Consider the following 19,940-nt stretch of genomic DNA (forward strand, 5'->3'; position numbering starts at 1 on the left):
AGGCTGGAAGGCAAATGATTCAACTGAAATTAAGCAAGTCTGAGTCTGGTCAGTGCCTGGGTGGGAGACCACCAATGGTTGTGTATACACCATACATTTAAAGCACATGACTTTTCCCTTGCCCAAATATTTCTGGGAATTGTAGTTTGTTAAGGCTGCTGGGAATTGTAGCTCTGTAAAGGGTAATGTTCCCAGGAGTCTTGAGTGGTGAGAGGCATGTGCCCCTCACAAATGTATGGTGTGAAGAGCTTATGTACACTGCCCTCAATTTCCTTGCAGAGGAAACACAAGTTAGATAGATAATCAATCAATCAATCAATCAATCCCACCCATCCGAGGCTGGCCTCCAAGCCCATGTGTAGTCTTCGAAAGCAAGCAGTTGTGTGGTCAATAGCTGCTATGTCATCAAATGCTGTGACAGAATGGCAATCATCAGAGGTGACTCTGGCGAGCGGACTCATTTGCAAGGTAAGGGACATTATCATGAGAGGGTCTTGTGCAGCTGATTGTCAAACGTAAGAGCACAGAGAAGGTATCGCAATTCCTTCAGAGGCTGTTTTCACTACTCCTTTAAAAAGGCAGTGGGAAAGGCATGCATTGCTAAACTATTTGACAGAACAGGTGAAAGATCATTGCAAGCCACCCATCAACCACAATTACTGTGACTGTTCCAACTGTTACCACAAATCTTCTTTCACTCAGTTTACCAGGTTCAAAAATGATGAGCCCTGTTGAATTAAGACAGGGCAAGCAAGTAGAACAACAGGAGAGAATGCATATGGCTCCACATTCACTGACCACTGTAATGGAGGTAGTGACGTGGGGCGGAAGTTTCCCACTCCTTTATTTTTCTGAGGGAAACTTTTCTGTTCTTATTAGTAACAGTGAATGGATGCCAAATGCAAATTCAGTATTAGGCAAGCATGGCAGTTTCAAAGTGTTTAGTTTTGTTAATTTGAATGTGAGTAAATTAAATATGCTAAATTAGATCACTGTGCAGGCCCTACAGTGTAAACTGAGATTTTTCTTATGCAAATTACTCTATACAAGTTAGCCAGATTTGCATAGGAAAATTTCCTAATTCAAAAGTTTTGGTAAAACTTACTAGCACAAAAACGAGGACTTTCCACTTATAATCAACATCATTGATAGAAATGAGAGAACAAAGGGTGTAAGAACAGAATCAGTTGTTGATTATTCTATGAAGGAAATGTTAGAGGTGTTAAGGGATTCTCACATATTAATGCTTTTATTATATGTTGCAGAACTTCGGTGAGGCAGCAGTTACGAGTCTTAACCTCAACCTGACTGGCTTAAGGTATGATCGCTCTGAGTTGTCTTCGAATTGTATCTCACTGGTCAGCTACTGCCCACCTTAAACCAGGAGTGCAGGTGGCTGAGAGGCAGAGAGAGCAAGTGTTTTGAGCCCTCTGTAGCAGACAAAAGAGAGTTCCTCACTGCAAAGTCTAAGCTGTCAATACATGGTTCTTCTGGATGCCCTCCATGCCAGAAAAAGGTGCAGTTATTATCTCGGAGGCTGCTATTTGAAGTAACTCTGTTTTTTTTGTAGAGAGGCAATGTCAGTATTGAGCATTTTCAGCTCACGGTCAATGATGGCCATTTTCTGCGAGTCGTTGACCTGCAACAGGTCTGTGGATAAGCCAGGACACATGGTCCTGACATTCCACCTTGCTAGGCAGAAGAGGGTTTGTTTCTTTTCTTTTTCTTTTTGCCTGGTGAAGAAGTTCAATCTGCTTGTCGAGTGATACTCTCAGATCCAAGCACCCACTGAAGCAGGCAGATATTGGCACTTTGTCTTCAAAGACTCCCTGGAAAAGACCCTGGTGTTGGGAAAGATGGAGGGCACAAGGAGAAGGGGACGACAGAGGACGAGATGGTTGGACAGTGTTCTCAAAGCTACCAACATGAGTTTGACCAAACTGCGGGAGGCAGTGGAAGACAGGAGTGCCTGGTGTGCTCTGGTCCATGGGGTCACGAAGAGTCGGACACGACTGAACGACTAAACAACAACAGGTGAGAAGAACTTCCCACTCCTCCCCTTTAATTTCTCACAGTCCACCACCCCAGGAACTTTTCTCCCAACCAGATCATTACTGGAAGTGGACTGGGCCAGGAGAAAAATGCCCTTAAGGATGGAGTGTGGAGAGTTAAAGTGGAGGAGGGAATAGGTTCAGCTCTCAGCACACACCTTCTGGTGTAAAAATCAGACCCTCCCGCCATTTAAATGTGAACAGGGCAGAATAAACCAGTATGGCTGCGCTTGGGGCTGCATCTCTCTCATCACTTACCCTAAATGCATAAGCCTCACCCTAAATGCTTCACCCTCCCATTTAAACAAATGGGGTTTAAACACACATAATTCTGGCTGACTCATGCCCTTTATCAGCTGGTGTCTTTTAGCAGAAGCATAATCTGACTACTTTGACATAATTTGGGTAAAACTAATTGTTGGCAGGTACACCTGTACTAATCCAGCACATGCTAAAAGGAGGGGTATAAAAGCTAAGCCTACAATTGCAGAGAAGCAAGTGTGTTTTCCTAAAAAACACACACACTAAACTCAACAATTTTTAAAAACTCAACAACTTTAGGGGTGTCCAGATTTTTACTTCTTGAAATATGGCAACCCTACTGTATGGGGAAGGGGAGAACAGAAAGATTTATTATGGGACAGTGAATGACAAAACTGAAACATAAATTGACAATAGTGCTGATCTGGTCTGGATCGCTTGCTAATTGGTCACTAAAACTGCTGTACACACTGAGGATACAGATGACTGGAAAACAGGATAATTAGCTAAAATACATGTAATTTGCAGGCTAGGATATAAAGCCACTATAGAGATTATGTGAAGAATGCAAACTATTCATTTTTAGGGATTATGTTTAACTCACTTATCTCTGTTTATAACAACAGTCTCAGGCAAATAAATATTTCTGACCGGGGATTTCCTTTTAAAAGAAAAAGTATTCAAAACAGAGGGTGACTATTTACTGAAGCAAGTTAAACAACTTGTTTTATACATGGGTGGTACAAAATTGGAAAGTTGGCAATTTCCCCAGAAAAAAACCTAGTTCAGAAGAGGACACTGAGTAAGATCTAGTTTATACACCACTACAACCTATATTTACCAGGGCTCTGCCCAGAACAAGGAACTGGGAAAAATAAAAACTATTATTATAACGAAGTAAATGTTGTATACTTAATTTAGCAATTGTGTAGATTTTAGTTTAAACTTGAGTAAGCTAATCAAAACAAAAAAGCTCAAGGTGGGCTAGCTGGCACCCCAAAATATTTCTAAATCAGTGTGTTTTTCTCCTCCTTCCTTGTTAAACAAGTATTACCTTTGCATTGCAAAGTGAGAAAAGGATGATCAAATATTGAAGAACCCCAGGAGACAAATGCTGTGATAATTCTAGAGACTCAACTGCTTAGTTGAGCTGGTTAGCAAAGAGATCATTTCTTCTTATCTGGTGATTCCTTTCTCGTAGAGGACTTTAACATGTAGGCGGTGCTCCCCAATCCTGCTCACATTTTCAGACACACACACACACACACACACAGAGAGAGAGAGAGAGAGAGAGAAGCAGATGCAAATTGCCTTTCTCCAAGCGAATAAGGAAGACTGCAAGGTCTGAATTAGGGCAGTGACAAACTACAGTGACTACTGAATGTGTCTGCCCAAATGTTTTCAAAAGGGTGGCGGGGGGGGGGTGGAATGCCAGAGCCAAAATGACCTTTGCCCCATGATTCCAAATAAATACCTGCACAAAAACAGGGTTGACTGACTTTTCACTTCTTCTTTTATTCCAATCCTGCTTCCACACAGAAATAGGAGGCTAGGCCGTCTTGAAAGAAAGGTAAGGGTACATTGGTGCAAGAACCTGAGCTGAGTGAGTGCATGAAAGTTCTGGCCCAGTGCCTGGATGCAGTGCTGGGCTCAATGTGGGCCAATAAACTAAATTTAAATCCTGGCAAGACAGGAGCACTACGGATGAGACGTTCCCATATCAGGGAGATAAGCCAGTTGGGGTGGAACTCGTTTTGAAGGAGCAGGTACACAGTACTCTTGGCTCCAGCTCAGTCACTTGAGGTTCAGTGGTGAAGAATGCCTTTTACCAGCTTCAGCCAGTATCCCCACCACAACCATTCCTGGATTGGGATAGATTAGCTATGGTGGTTCAAAAGCACAGGTAACCTTGAGGATACCTGTCTCTATCTATGTGAGGTAGATTCTGCAGCCTGGATGTTATACATTGTCAGTTGCCCACGCCCAATAACACCTGTGATGAGGGACTTGCACTGACTGTCAGTAAACGACCAAAGCTATCTTCAAGGACTTACTATTAGTACATAATAAAGCCCTGAACAACCCAAGGTCAGTGCACTTAAAATATCACCGCATCCCCTATACCCTTGCCCTGTCTTTGCGATCAGCCACTGAGGCAAGTCTGACTGCTCCTGGCAGTATAAGACTGTCCTCAACAAGCAGCTGTGCTTGTTTGGTGGCACCAGGATTATCGAACTCTACCAAATGAAATCAAATGCCAGTTGTCTGTACAATGAGTTTCAGGCGTCAACTTAAGGCTTCATTATCTCAGCAAGCCTTCATATGAAAATGAATTATTATTCTTATAACCTTCATATCAGATGATCCATTTTGTTCACTTCCATTCCTTTAATGTACTTTGCTTTGATCTTATTAGTCATATTGTTTTGGTTTTAACTGAAGTATAGATACCACGTAGATATATGTTTATTGATTCTGCGGTATATAAAAGAATACCAAAGAAGAAGGAGAAGGAGAAGGAGAAGGAGAAGAAGAAGAAGAAGAAGAAGAAGAAGAAGAAGAAGAAGACCAGCTCAAAAAAAAGCGGATCAAATATAAAAAACAGATTTGCTACCTTTTGTTAATGGTTAAAATGCCAATGAAGAAGAAGAAGAAGAAGAAGAAGAAGAAGAAGAAGAAGAAGAAGAAGAAGAAGAAGAAGAAGAAGAAGACCAGCTCAAAAAAAAGCGGATCAAATATAAAAAACAGATTTGCTACCTTTTGTTAATGGTTAAAATGCCAAAGGAGAATAACTCATCATCAAACGATGTGCCACATCACTCCCAGAATCTGCAACTCCAAACAAAAGTGGATGTGTGGCACCAAGGTGATTTGGGGTTCCAATTTATGGAAAGCAGCCTCCACCACCCTGAGCAGTTCCAGAAATTGCTTCTGAGAGTAACAGCACCATGCAAAGTTGCACAAGGAACAGGTGCCTGGCACAGATGGCTGAACACTATGGATTAGCAAGTGATCAAACAATGAAAAGGAAAGGATAAACCTGGATCATTTATTCTGTTGATTGTAGTTTAAGCCTGAATTACATGAAATGCTTTATAATTTAGCAGCAAATGCACTGTAGCAAGCACGTCACAAAAGAAAGGCGCTGCTGTGATTGGATTTTGTTCCATTAAAATGTCTGAAGAATTTATTGCTGGGGTGAAAGAAGGTGGGCATGAATTAATAAAGGCAACCAGCTTTCTATGGCTAACACCTGGATATTCCCCCCACTCCCTGTTTTGATCTCTTAAGAATTCCTTGCCTCCTTAGGCTTGAGCGAAGTAAATACCATGGATCAGGGAAGACCACACACACCATAACAAGGTATTTCAGGCAGAAAGGGCATTTTCTGAAGAAATTATGTGGGGAGGTGGACTCTTAAGAAATAATCAGGCAATACAATGGAGAAGCCTGTTACAAGCTAAACCGCAGTACCGCTAGTGCAAACCCTATAATTTATTATAATCCATCACAAGAAGGGGAAGGAACCAGCATGGGGGGAGGGGGGGGTTTGCTGGAATTTCAGCATCTGGCTCCATCCATCAACCTTGTGGGAAAATCCTCCCGCCACTCCCTGGGTCATTCTGAATCAGGCCTTCAGCCTCCCATTCAACAAGGGAAGAAAAGGGACAATAGCTATTCAAGACCTTGCCAGGGTCACAACCCCTCTACCATCAGAACTCCTTAATGACCCCAAACAACAACATTCATAGCAACTGGAGAGGGAGAGGAGGGGAGACAGGCAGAACAATCGCTCATTCAGTCTGGGGTGTGAGGGGATTTCTGCCCACCCTCCTCAGAGGCAGCTTCTCAACAGGATATTGACAGCATTCCCCTTTCTCAAGGAGCCAGTAGATCTTTGGCTGCCAAAAACCGGCCTGGTATCCTAACCTTAAAAAAGATCTGAACAACCCCACTCACATTTAATGGGATCTGGCCTATGTTCACATGCATAAATACTCCAGTTTTAATGGATTTTTAATGCACTTTTGTGTCTATCTGTTCTCAATCAGAGGAGTTTAAAGAGCACCGGGAACAGAATTACACCTTGTCCTTGAAAGAGTATGTCCTCCCTCCCCCCCCCCACCTGAAGTGTCAGTCCAGGTAAATTTTAGTGTGCCTTCCATTAGTCATGGCAAAAAATGATGAAGACTTCACACATTACGGGGGGGGGGGGGATTGTACCTGAATACCCACAGTGTTCCTCAAAATATGTGAAAGGCAACCTTATTTCTTCACCCTGTGTCTATGCAGTATGCACACGATGCAGGGAGTGGTAACCAACCCCAGGTCCTGGCAGCATGCACACTTAGTAAAATAGAGAAGAGTAGTCCTAAAGTGTGGAATAGGAATTCTAATTTGTATTAGTGACTGTATTTATTCTGCAGTAATTAATTTAGAACGGACTAAGTCTGGAGTACCGTAATTACATATATTCAATTCATGGAGGATAAAACCATCAATGGCTATGAGTCCTGGTGGCAATTTTGCCTCTAGTAACACACTCAGGTGCTGGGGACCATGAGCAAGACAGTGCTGTTGAGTTCATATCCTCCTTTTTGGGTTTCCCATAAAAGCTGCTTGATACAGAATCCGTTCATTGGTTCATCTAGCCCTGTGCTATCTGGAAATGCCAGGGATCAAACACAAGACCTTCTGCATGCAAAGCAGATGTCCTACCACTCAAGCAGTGGCATCTTGTTGGCAACAGCGAGAACAAAAAGCTGAACTAGAGAGGTCTTTGGCCTGATCCAACTTGGTTCTTCTTAATGTTAGTATTGTCTTGTGAACAGTCTCTGAAAAGAGCAAAAAGCACTGGGGTGGTTGGGATGGGGACCAGACCATGAAGCTGTTACAGCTCCCACCTCACTCTTGAGAAGACTTTAGTTCGAATAAGGTGGACTGCTGGAAATGGCCTCTGTATGATGACTTACTACCCATCATGGCTGGATTCTGTACTACTGCTGCTATAACAGGGACATGTCAGATGAGGAGGAACAGAGAAAGGGAGAGCAGTGCTAACAGAGATATGAAGGCCTGGGAAATTTTCTCCTCCTGTTCATTTCCCCCCAAACTGGGGGGGGGGGCATAGAAAAATAGGTGGAAAATTGGGGTCCCCTCCAATTTTTCTGTACCCCGCCAGAAGCCTTCACATGTCTAGTGCTGCACCTTACAGCAGCAACTTATTGGGCAAGTATTCACAGTAAGAATTATTTCAACCAGTCTTCACGTGACGCTCATCAAACTTATGAGCCCACGCTTACTGGAATTTATGGGATTTATATTTCTTTCTTTAAAAATTCAAAATATTTGCTACCCACACTTCATCAAAAGATGCCACGATGGAGCACAGGAGTGTGAATAAAAAATAATTCACACAAAACATATACACACAATTTAAATCCAACATGTAAATGTAGCAAAATATTGGAAAACAAAAACAAATTAAACCCAAACAGCTAAAGAGCAAACCAGAAAGAAAGAAAAAAGTATCTGAAATGCTAAAACACTTCTCTTGGTGCTTAAAAGCTTGTAGTCTCTTTCTCATACACAAACCCACCATGCTCTTTAATGGTTTTACCCAAGTCTCTTGCTGCCTCCTTATTCAAATATTTTTTGAATTCAAATATTTTTTGAAGTATAGGATGCAGGGGTTATGTTCTTTATTCAGACCTGGAAAGCAAGCTAGATGATGAACTGTACTATATAATTCATCAGACCTAGTGCAATGTGTTGAATCAACCAGGGTTCAAATATGAACTCAACCATGGCTTTATAGGACACCTGAAAGGCACTGTGGATAGACTTGTCTGTCTTAACCAAGGAGATGTGGGTTCAAGTCCCCACTCAGTCATGAAACGTAATAGGTGACTTCACCTAAGGCTACTGTGAGAATAAAATAAGGTACCTTTAATAAGATATAAGTCTTTGATATGTCCCTCAGGACATGGTCTTACAGCTGGATTCACTCATGCAATGCATTTAATCGGTCATGTGTGGGAAATTCTGCCTGCACTAATTCTCCTCCCATCCACTGTTGACATGGCCACTGTAACCCCCATCTGTAAAATGGGAGGAATAACAAATTCACAAGTGAGTTGAAGTCCTACAAAACACCCTGAATATCAAAAGTGAAATATAAGGACAAAGGAATGAGTCTCTAGATAAAATTCTAAACATAATGGGCAGAAATCCTTTACTGTTCTTTCCTCAGGCAAATGAATGCCTCCCCTAACTGCAGAGACCCTGCTAGATTTGAAGGAAACTTTTGTTTATTTGTTGGTATTCTTCTTCAGCCTTTCCTTTTCCAAGAGCAAAGCAAACATTAATCTCTGCCTGTCTCAGAGCTGACAAAGGCCTATAGACAGGCCGGCAGCCTGCCTGGCCCACTTTCTTTCCTGACCCACTGGCTCTAGCGCCAAGATGGGACGAGCTTAGACTTCAAAATTAGTTTGACTTTGCTTCAGCAAAATTCAGCGAGGGAGGTGGAAGGACAGGCAGACACATGGCTCTTATCACCGTGGCAACCACTCAAAGAGGAGAAGGACAGTGCTTTTATTCAAGAGGAAGGGAGTGAGTTCAGGGAAGGGGTGGGGAGCGAGGGAGCCCAGGCCACCACCACACAGACAAGAGGTGGCCTGCATGCTAATGGCTCGGGAGCAAAAGCACACCCTGCAGTGCTAACTCCTTCAGTAGTAATTGCATCACAATGTTCGGCCCACATCCGCCATGCTGAGGAATGGGGTGGCCAGAATGCTAGTTTTAGAGGCACCATCCACATCTATACAAATGTACAGATATGCACAACCAAATTCTGCAGATGATCCATCAATATCAGTGCAATTGTTGCATCCTTCACAATTTTCCTTTATCAGGATGGCAAAAGCTCTGCCTATAAATTCCTATCAGTGTGTGTGTGTAAACACTATAACTTGGGCATTAAAGTGCCCAATGAAATTGATCAGTCACAACTGGAGGACAAACTCTCTCTAACTATCTCTTCACGCAATGCATACTCAGCTTACAAAGTTCATTTCCACATGGTTTATGGATGGTCACCAACCACCAATTCCTTTTTTAAATGGGCGAGTTGAATTCATGGAGGATAGGATAAGATCACCATAGGCAAATGGTACCGCACACACCTCTCTCAAGTCAACGTGATTAGGATCAAATACTTGCCATGTTATTTTGGTGCCAGAGACACAAAATCCAAAAGTGCCACTCCTTGAGAGTAAAAATATGTTGATTCAAATTGAATAACTTAACAAGTTTCTGTCCCTTTTATGACACTAAAATTCAGCTGCCTGGGGCAGCTGCCTCTCTCTGCTTAACGGTAGGACTGCCCCTGACAGACATAGCAATCTCTCGCAAGTTCACAGTGTAAGCTTTCCCATAGCATCTGGCTAGTGCACAGAATGCTCAGCTAGATTATTTTTTGCCTTGCAAGGCCAGACCATTCTCATGTTTTTACAGGTTCTGGGCACTCAAACACGGCAACCCCTGAACCAGGATATTAGGGGTGGCTAGCCTGTGGCTCTCCAGATGTTGCTGGACTCCAACTCCCAACAGCTCCAGCCAGCATGGCCAATAGTCAGGGATGATGAGAACTGTAGTTCAGAAACATCTGGCATGCTGAAGGTTAGCTATCCCTTCAGTTGATGAATATCTGATAAGTCAGGCAATAAGTTTAACCTTACAAGTCTGTTTCACAATCGACAGGTGGAAAGCCACAATCAAGACTTTGCCTGTTGCCTTGCTTTGCTACTGCCTTTGCCTCAGCATCCATCTGCTGCTCACTGATAGTTTCTTATGACATGATATATGTGTGCTGATATGCGTGAATATGTTGCATCAAAATGGCAGCTGAAGGGGTGCTGGGAGCCACAGCAAGCAGTAGGCATGTAAGACAGGTAATAGCTCTTTTACTGAGTGTCCAAGGCAGTACATCTTCATTACCTTGTTAATCCTTGGGCAGGCCATATTAACACTCCTTCTAACAATCCTGTTACGTGCCATATTAATTAGCAAGACTAAATAAAGAATACTAAAAGCCTGAAGGAACAAAGCTTTTTTGGAAGGAGTTCCACAACCAGTGTCCCACAACTAAAAAGGCCCTGGATGGACTAAAACTGTCCAGCTTGGGCTGACGTTGACATATGAATCAGGAATACCCACTCCATAGTTCACACTCTTAACTTGCTCTACCACTTGCTATACCACTAGTATAGCAGAGCTAGATTTCCAGACTGGGGTTCCTAACATATGCATTCCAGGCAGCTATTGCACTGCTCCAAGCAGCACACAAACAGTCCCATAAGTCTTCTGTGCTCCTAACACTTTATCCACACACCAAACATTCTTTATGTGGGTGCCCATATTTCATGCAGAGAGGAAGAAAGCATGCATCAAGGCTCTGAGATGAATTTCATTTCACAGTTGTGAGGTAATTTCAGCTCTGCAGGGATGAATGCCTCCACTTCACAGCCTGCCTTCAAGGCCGGGCTTCAAAGGGTACAGCAGAAGCAAGGCAACTAGGCCTTATCGTGGAAAGGCCCCAGAATACTCAACTCTCATGATTCCAGAGGGGAAATAAAGCATTATTGGGTGGATGGGTGCATTTTTGGCCCCTGGGTGGGGGGTACATATAGCAATGGGAGGACGCTTAGGTAGGTGGGTGTCACAACTGTTTGGTGGGCTGGGAGGAGCATGATTTACATAGCACTCCCAAACCCTGGCAGGAAAGTATTTGTGGCAGTAAATTCTGTGGCAGGGCAGCGTGGGCACCTGAAACAAGCCATACAGATGGTGTGTGAAGGCGAAATGTTACTTGCAGGATGCCCAGATAAGATCTAGAACCATTTTAGTCATGCTAGTTGACAACCTTCAGCAGGAGACAAATGGAGGGAGTGTGTCCCTGTTGAACCTTGCAGACTTTTCTTCAGCTCTCAGAACCATCTCCCATGGTATCCTTCCAGACTGCCTGACAGGCATCTGCTTCTAACAGATAGGCTGGTAGCTGAAGGGGGTGACAGGAAATTGTGGCTCTAACCTTATGGGAATTAACCTGTGGAGTGCCACACCTTTCAAAATCAAACTATTGGAAGAAGTAGGCTAATGACCTCCAGTAATCTTCTTTTGTAGCCCAGGAAGGCAATTGATTCTTCAAACTGTCTCTGGAGTTAATAGTGGACTGAATGGGGGATAATAAACTAAAGCTTAATCCATGAAAGTTAATGGATTGGTTGATCTAGTACTGGGGTGGGGAATCATTTTCCACCTGAGGCTATGCTCTCTCAGGACCAAACTTGTAGGTCCTTGAGGGCACACTTGCATTGCCAGTGTGCCCCCAAAGCACACTAGGTCAGTGTTGGCACAAGCACAGCACACACACACTGTTTGAACATACATATATGCACACAAACGCATACATACATACACAAATTTTTGCTCTCACCCCCACCCCCCACAGCAGTTGGGCTGGGGGGGGGGGGAAGCATTCTAGCTTTTTCCAAGACTAATTGGCAAAGGAGGGAGGGCTTTGATCTTCATGGAGACTGCAGATGGGAAAGTGTTAACCCTTCGTTCTCCAGCTACGACCCGTCCCCCAACCCACACACAAGCGTATACACTGCATTTGGCCTTGAAAGCCTTCTGTGGGAAACTGTTTTCAAGCCTAACTGATGCTGGAGTAGTCTGTGGGCTAGATAGGAAGGCCCCACAAATTGTAGTGAGGATGTGGGCTTCCAGTTCCTCACCTGGGATTCACATGTCTAAATGAAGTAAGAGAAGTGATATCATGCAAGTGTTCTGGAAGGCAGTTCCTAGCATACAGGACACCAAGAAAGAAAGGGCAGAGTGGAAGTCCTTCAGATAGTTACTAATGATGCTGTTGTAGGAATGATTATCACAGTCATGGATGTACTGGGGATGTATATTCTCCACAGTGCATTAAAGCTCAGCTTGAGAGTCCCTACTATGAAGACTACAGTGGTGCCCCGCAAGACGAATGCCTCGCAAGACGAAAAACTCGCTAGACGAAAGAGTTTTCCGTTTTTTGAGTCGTTCCGCAAGACGAATTTCCCTATGGGCTTGCTTCGCAAGACGAAACGTCTTGCGAGTTCTTACAAGTTTCTTTCCTTTTTCTTAAAGCCGTTAAGCCGTTAATAGCCGCTAAGCCGCTAATAGCCGTGCTTCGCAAGACGAAAAAACTGCAAGACGAAGAGACTCGCGGAACAGATTAATTTCGTCTTGCGAGGCACCACTGTATATGTATCTATTTGTAATGATACCCTCTGTGTGGTCCTAGGGAGGCCTGGGCCGTCAGCTTCTTACCTGTGTTCAAAAGGATAGAATCACAGAATTGTACAAAGCATACAAGACAGGTGGTCATCCAGCCTCAACTTAAAACCTCCAATGTGAAGGAGAGTCTACAACCTCTTGTGGGAGTCTGTGCCACTGTGTCAACCAACTCTTAGCGTCAGAAACTGTTTAGTCAGAATCTCCTTTCATAACTTGGGTACCTGCTCTTTAGAGTGACTGTGAAGTTATTTAAGTCTTAAGCTACTTGTTTTTGTGTTTAAACTGATTTTCATTCATTTATTGTATTTTCCTATGTTTTATATCTGTAAGATGCTTTAGAAACCATTTTTGCTAGGAAAGAGGGATAAAGGCAATAATGTATGTCCGAAGAACTACAAAAGCTTAGGCCACAATATATACAGTATGTGCCATTTGTTAAGGCAGCCTTTACCAACCTGCCACCCTCCAAAGGTTTGGGACTACAATGCCTAGCAGCTGATGGCAGTCCAACACATCTGGAGGGCACCTGGTTGGCAAAGGTTGCTTTAAGGTGTTAGAGGACTCCACTGATTTTGATTCTCTTCATACTGTCATTTTTTTAAATAAAAAAATCTCACTTTTATTTTAAAATAAACTGAAGGTAAAATATACTTAGAGATGATGGGGGGGGGGGGGGGAAACACTCCTTCAAAATGACAGACCAGATACAGGGTTTACTTCAGCCCTGGAGCGAGCAGATCAAATGGCCATAGGATCGGCTGCTGATTTATTACATTTTCAGAGCTCTCTTGAATGGAATATTTAGAAATATTTCCAGCTTCTCAGTACCCAAAGTTAGAAATCTGACTGTAGATCTCTTGCGGTGTCCCCCTTGCCCTCAGATGAGCTGTAAGCCTCCTTCTCTCGTCCTTCTTCTGTTCAGTTAGAGGATCCTCCCCTAAAATATTCCTGTTCAATTCCTGTCTTGCTTTCAACATCTCTTCCTCCCTCACCTAGCTTCAGTCTATCCAAAATGCAGTCTGCTGCACCAGAAGGGGAGGCTCTCATTCCTATGCACTGTGGTGGCCTGATTCACCTGTTATCTCCTCCCAGCTCTCCTCCTGATCCAATAGCTTTACCTCTTCTTGACGTGAGCTCACTGGCAGTAGCAAACCGGGATTCCCAGCCAAGGAGGCTGATGGCTTTCCCAGGGTATTTTCCTCTTGTCAGCAAAGACAGCACTCAGTCTCTCTCTCTCTCCACCTACAATTGATTCCCCCCCCTTCAATCATGAGACTGCAATTGCATCACTGAAGGTATTTCAAGAACATTTTAACTAGCGGCATTCAGCCCCTCCGGTAAATCCTTTGATCAAGGTGCTTATGAAGGGGGGGAGGGGGAGGCGGAGAGCAAGAGCAGCAGCAGCACCACCCACATCTCAACCAATGTTTCCAAACCCTGCCAATCAGCAGGACTTTATTCGGTTTGCTATTCAATATCACACTACTATTCCAGCCTTGTGGGTCCCCCCCCCCAACCCTAGCTGGCAGAAGAAAACTGAAAGAAAGCAGACAACTGACAGAAAATGGAAATAACTTCCATTTTTCACACACGAATTCTAAAGGTTAGCATATATCCTTGATGAATGTCCCTAAACATTTATTTTGGTCAGAACCAGTAGTAAACATCCATCCACTCAGAGCCATATGGGTTGTTGTTTTTTCCAAGACTCCAGGGTGAAGGAGGAGTAGAGAACCCTCAGGGTGCAAACACAGTTTCATTTCACTCGGATTTGTTGCTACTCTTTAACAACCTTTTAATCATCCTGGGTAAGTAAACCACTATCTGTCACTGCCTGTCAATCCACAATTACAGGGGAAGTGGGATATTCTAAACTGCATTAGTTTAGGGGGGGGGGGGTTAACTGACTCCAGACCACTTAAAATGCAGTGCAAAGATTTTGAGTACAGTGAACATAATATTTCTTCACGATTCCTGGGGAATGGCTATTATGAAATTCTGGTTTTCCTTGTTGCTCGGTCTTGCTCTGACCCAGTACCTAAAAAGTTCCAATATATCCCATATTATTCCCCCAATCTTCACACAATCTTCCCTGGACCTAGGTGATCCAACTATGTTTCCTCTCTGTTCTGAGGCATACGCAAGTCCAATTCTATGCATTTTTACGCAGGACTAAATCCCACTGAGCCCAATGGAGTTTACTCCCAAGTAAACGCCCAATACTGCCTGTGGCCCAGAAAGCCCTTGCCACCCCGCAGTCGCACACTTGCTTTTCCTTTGCAGGTATGCAAGCGCTTGGGAGTTCACGAAGGCTAAGCAAGGCACCTGAGAACAACTAGCAACGGCACTTTCGGCTGTGAATATGACTGGACTACGCAGGCAGTTCCCAAACTTGCACTCGCGTTAATCCAAAGTACAAGGTTTGCCCAGGTTAAAGAGGAACTCCGAAGACATCCAGGTGGCCGAGAAACCCTTAGATGAGCTCCCTCGTCTCATTTTCTGCCTTCGCAGTCGCCAGGCGGGTTAGGGACCTGTGCCACGCCAGCGTACCGCGCGCACCCACCTCGGGCGACTCCTTCTCCAGCCTCCCCATCGGTTCCTCTCTTACACCGCCTTCCCCTCCCGTGCCAATCGAGGGGCTGATCCCACCACGGATCTCCACCTAGATTACTTTGGACACCACGTCTCTCGATCCCAGGGGTTCGATCCCCGGTGTGGCCTTTTGTCAGGCAAGGGAGGGAGAGATGGGACCGGCCGGGGAAGAGAAAGGAAGGCGAGGGCCGGCTACCGGGCCACGCGGTGGGGTGGGCGCTCCAGGCCACGCCGGGGCACACTCACCCGTGTCCTGGCGGAACTGGTGCATGGACTGCAGGTCGATGATATAAGGCGACAGGCGGTTGTCCACCTGGCCTAGGACGACGCTTCCCCCGACTCTCGGCCCGGATCGGATCACCGCCTCGATGTGGTGGCTCACGGCGGGGCTGTAGGGTCTCCAGCGCCCGTGCTCATTCAGCCATTCCCAAACCACCACGGCCGAAGCCAGCAGCATATTGGTGGCGGTCTCCTGCAAGCAAGCAAGCTCTCCCGATCCCAAGCGGCGCCCGGAGGAGCCCCTTTTCGCCCGGTCAGGGTCCGATCGGTCTCATCTACCCCCTTTAAACTCTGCAACGTCACGGCCACTAGCTGGCTGGCTGCTTCTTGGATCAGTTCCAGATCTTGCTCTTGTCAAATCTCTCCCTTTCTCTCCCTGGCAGCGAAGAGCTGGGCTTTGCGGGTTCACAAGCGCCTCGATTCTGCTCGCTTCATGCACCTTTTTAAAAAAGGCTTCTAAAGCTCTCATCCCACCCACTTGAAGACTCTTGCTTCACTGCCTATAAAAATGCATGCATTTAAAAAATAACAAGGATCCATCCACTCAGCGAGCTGGAAAAGCAGGTTCCGTCATTTGCTCTGTAAAGTGGCTCCGAGGGGAATGTCTCACTATCTTTACAGCGAAAGGAGGGTGACTCAGTTACACCAGTTGCATCTCCTCCTCCTGTTTTCCTCTCTGCAGCTGCACGGGGGATCCTTCTCAGCGAGCCCTTCTCGGAATTTCATGCTCTAGTTTTCCCCCTCCTCCTCCTCCCCGTGCACTAGATGCAGCAATCGCTCCAGCTCCACCTCCCTGTTGCTTTTCTGCCTGCCTCCTTTCTACGAGGAATCCGGGTGAGTGGGATTTTCTCGGCACAGCAGGAGAAATGCAAGCCTCCACCAGACGCGATGCCCGCTTTCCACAGCGGAGAAACAATCACCCATTGCACGGCACGGGCACTTCACTCCTGCCTATTGCAACCCGCAGCCTCTCCCGCTACAACTTCCCTGCCTTAGCAAGGTTTTGGAGTAGGAGCCGCAGCACGAGCTCCCCGGGAACGCGACGTCTCGAGCGCGCGAGCTCCCTCCTCCTCCTCCTCCTCCTCCTCTCACCACCATTACCTCATGCTCGGCCCCCCGCCCCTAAGCCCACCCCTCTGGCCAGCATCAGGGCGCCATCTGCTGACCGTAGAAAACGAAGCAGCGGCAGGAGGGACTGAACCATCGCACGCAAAACAGGGGGGTGGCACTTGCCACCACGAGCAAGCAGAAGAGGAAGGGAAAAGCAAGAGAACGTGCATGCGAGGAAAGGCCCGTCTGCAGAATCGCCCGTGCCATTGCTTTCCAGCCAGGCCCGCTGATTTGCCACAGCTCCTCACTGCAGCCTCTAGTGCCCTCGAGCATTTGCAGAGAGGAAAATTAGGTGAAGCAGTTGGATGTGAGAGTAGTTCCTTCACAGCTGAGATCAGAGGAGGCAGTGGCGACGAAGCATTCCTTTGGGTCATTCCCTGTTAAATAATTTTGTAACTTTAAAATGCAACGTTAGTCCTCTCTCCTAAAAAGCACAGCTTTCTGATATTTTCCAGGGGCGTAGCTGTGGCACCTTAAAGACCATTGCGGCATAAGCCTTCCTTGTGACAATACTTCAAAAGTGTTATCCTGAGTTACAGGGACATATGTACGCTATAACTCAGGATTCACACATCTGATGAAATGGAGTGTAGTCCATTTGCTTATGCCATGATAAATTTGTTAATTTTTAAGGATGCCACAATGTTCGTTCTAAATATGACAATTCTACCTTTTTCCAATCTATCTTGCTAGTGTAGAAGCCAATTCCAATTTTTTAAAAAAACAACAACCACCTGTGGTCATTGCTTAGAGGCTGGATCAAAGCAAATCAAGGAAGCTAAAAATTCTAGTGGCCATATTAGTATGATCTAGAAATATTTTATTTGGAATTATGCCAAAAGCACTTTTCCGTGTACAAAGTGCTTTACACATCCTATTTTTAACTTCACATCAAGTGTTTGAAGTCAGTTAGGCTGTACAGTGGTACCTCTGGATGCGAATGGGATTCGTTCTGGAGCCCCGTTCGCATCCTGAAGAGAACGCAACCCGCATCTGTGTGTGTTTGCGGGTCGCGATTCGCCGCTTCTGCACATGCGCATGACGTCATTTTGAGCGTCTGCGCATGTGCAAGTGGCGAAACCCGGAAGTAACATGTTCTGTTACTTCCAGGTCACCGTGGAGCACAACCCGGAAGTACTCAACCTGAAGCAACTTTAACCTGAGGTATGACTGTATCATTAAGTATGAATTCAGTGCATGCCTGAATCTAATCTATACATGTGGCCAGGATATCTGTTAATGGTCACTGATTGCTTTACCTGAGCAGCCTGGCCATTCTTTTGTGAGGGTAAATACTTTAATTCCTGAAACCAGGTCACAGGCTCGCTCTATTCAAACACAAATACGCCCTTAAGACAGTCAAAATAAAAGAAATCCTTCCAGTAGCACCTTTAAGACCAACTAAGTTAGTTCTTGGTATGAGCTCATACCAAGAACTAACTTAGTTGGTCTTAAAGGTGCTACTGGAAGGATTTCTTTTATTTTGACTATGGCAGACCAACACGGCTACCTATCTGCCCTTAAGACAGGTAAGCAAAAGACAATGGAGAGGCTTTCCTGTTTCCTTCCTCCTTGCAGAGAAATATTTGAGGTCAATTTGGGAGTCAAAATGGCTTCAGACTGCTCTCCTGTACTATTTCAGACATGTGGTTTATGTACTTATGTATCTGTTCGCCTTGTTTATTTTGTATTTGGGACCTTAGAATTCTTATAACACATGTTTCTTTATTATAGATATTTCCCTGCTTCCCACCAGCAGTAGTCAATATGGAGCAGGAGGGAAGGGGAACTCATTATCTGACGATTTCATGTTGTAGGCAAAACCACGAACTACAGGGAAAGGAGGGGAAAAACAAGAGAAGGAAAGTGTTTTCCCATCACAGCCATAATCCAGCATCTTACCTGAAAATGTTTGGATAACATATTGCAAGCACTTAACAGTTTTAAAAGATAGCATGTCTCTAGAAAGCGTAAACAGTAGAATTATTTATTAGGAATCCTTCTCCAATGCCGAGAGTTCAGAGCCAACTCTTCACATAATGCACAAAATCAGCCATTACTACTGCTGAGTTTCATGTACAGTGGTACCTCGGGTTATGAACAGTTCTGTTTACAAATGCTTCAGGTTATGAACTCCACAAACCCGGACGTAGGTGTCCTGGGTTGCGAACTTTGCCCCAGGATACGAATGCAATCCGCTTCCGGGGCCACAGGAGGCCTATGTAGGGAATGCACACCTCGGGTTAAGAATGCTTCAGATTAAGAATGAACTTCCCGAACAAATTAAGTTCGTAACCTGAGATACCACTGTACATTATACAGTATCTAATTGCAGAAACGTATTTCGGGAGGAATGGCAATCCTGCTTTTATTGTTGTTCGTAGAATTGTAGAGTTGGAAGGGACCCCAAGGGTCATCTAGTCTAACCCCCTGCAATGCAGGAATTGTGCCCACAGCCATCCCTGGGTAGGCTTGAACCACCAACTTTCTGGTTAACAACCAGACATATTGAACAAGGTTCATATTGATTCTTCACATACATATGTATATCTGTGGCCTCCACACCAATTCTCCTGGGTGGGTGTTCTGATTGTTAGATGCAGTTGTTAATTCCCTGAAATCTTAAGGTATGGGAAAGGCTGAATTTTAGTTTACACTGGTGTTATATAATGCAATTTTTAACGGTGTTTCAACAAATGCACTTCAGGTTAAAAATCTCTATTTAGATAGCTGGTGATGGTGTTAGAGAAGCAAAACAGCTAGTAAGCCTGATCTTTATTAAAGGAACTGTTGCAACAGGGTCCCTACTCACCACACGCTGGAGGGAGATCCCTGAACAATGGTGTGCAAACCCTTATATAGACTTTTGAAATTGTCCACCCTATAGCTCAAGATCACCCCCAAAAAACATCATACATACATGACAGAAGGTGGTGGTCTACAACAGAAATCCTGCCTGCCAGGATAATGATAATGATCACTGATTGCATTACCTGGGCAGTCTGGCCATTCTTTTGTGATGGTTAATGTTAGGTCGTGGGTTGACATAGCAGCCGGCACAGCGATTTCTTCAAGTAGCTCTTTATTATGGTAAGCTGGAATAGAACTGACTGCGAACAGCTCAGCCGGCCTGTATTTATAGGCAGCCGGCTGTCAACATTGTAACCACAACAGCCCAGAGTTCCCGCCTAAAATAACAGACGCGGACCTGAGTGAAAACTATCTACAGACCTGAGTGAAAACTATATACAGTATCCCCCTGTTGGCCCAGGGTGAAACTACACTACATAACACCCCTCCCCACCG

The 19,940-nt window shown here is 44.8% G+C and overlaps 1 protein-coding gene across 1 annotated transcript in view; it reads right to left on the bottom strand.

Annotated features, from left to right (window-relative positions):
- Nucleotides 1-16,768, bottom strand: part of DTX4 (deltex E3 ubiquitin ligase 4) — a 39,813-nt gene extending 23,045 nt beyond the window's left edge. The window contains exon 1 of the mRNA XM_080994700.1: nucleotides 15,492-16,768. Coding sequence (XP_080850826.1) covers nucleotides 15,492-15,702 — 211 coding nt within the window. The 5' untranslated portion in view covers nucleotides 15,703-16,768. The remainder of the gene's footprint in view (nucleotides 1-15,491) is intronic.
- Between the last annotated feature and the right edge of the window lie 3,172 nt (nucleotides 16,769-19,940).

The sequence above is a fragment of the Podarcis pityusensis genome (assembly GCF_964106645.2).
Source record: "Podarcis pityusensis genome assembly, chromosome: 1".
Taxonomy (NCBI): domain Eukaryota; kingdom Metazoa; phylum Chordata; class Lepidosauria; order Squamata; family Lacertidae; genus Podarcis; species Podarcis pityusensis.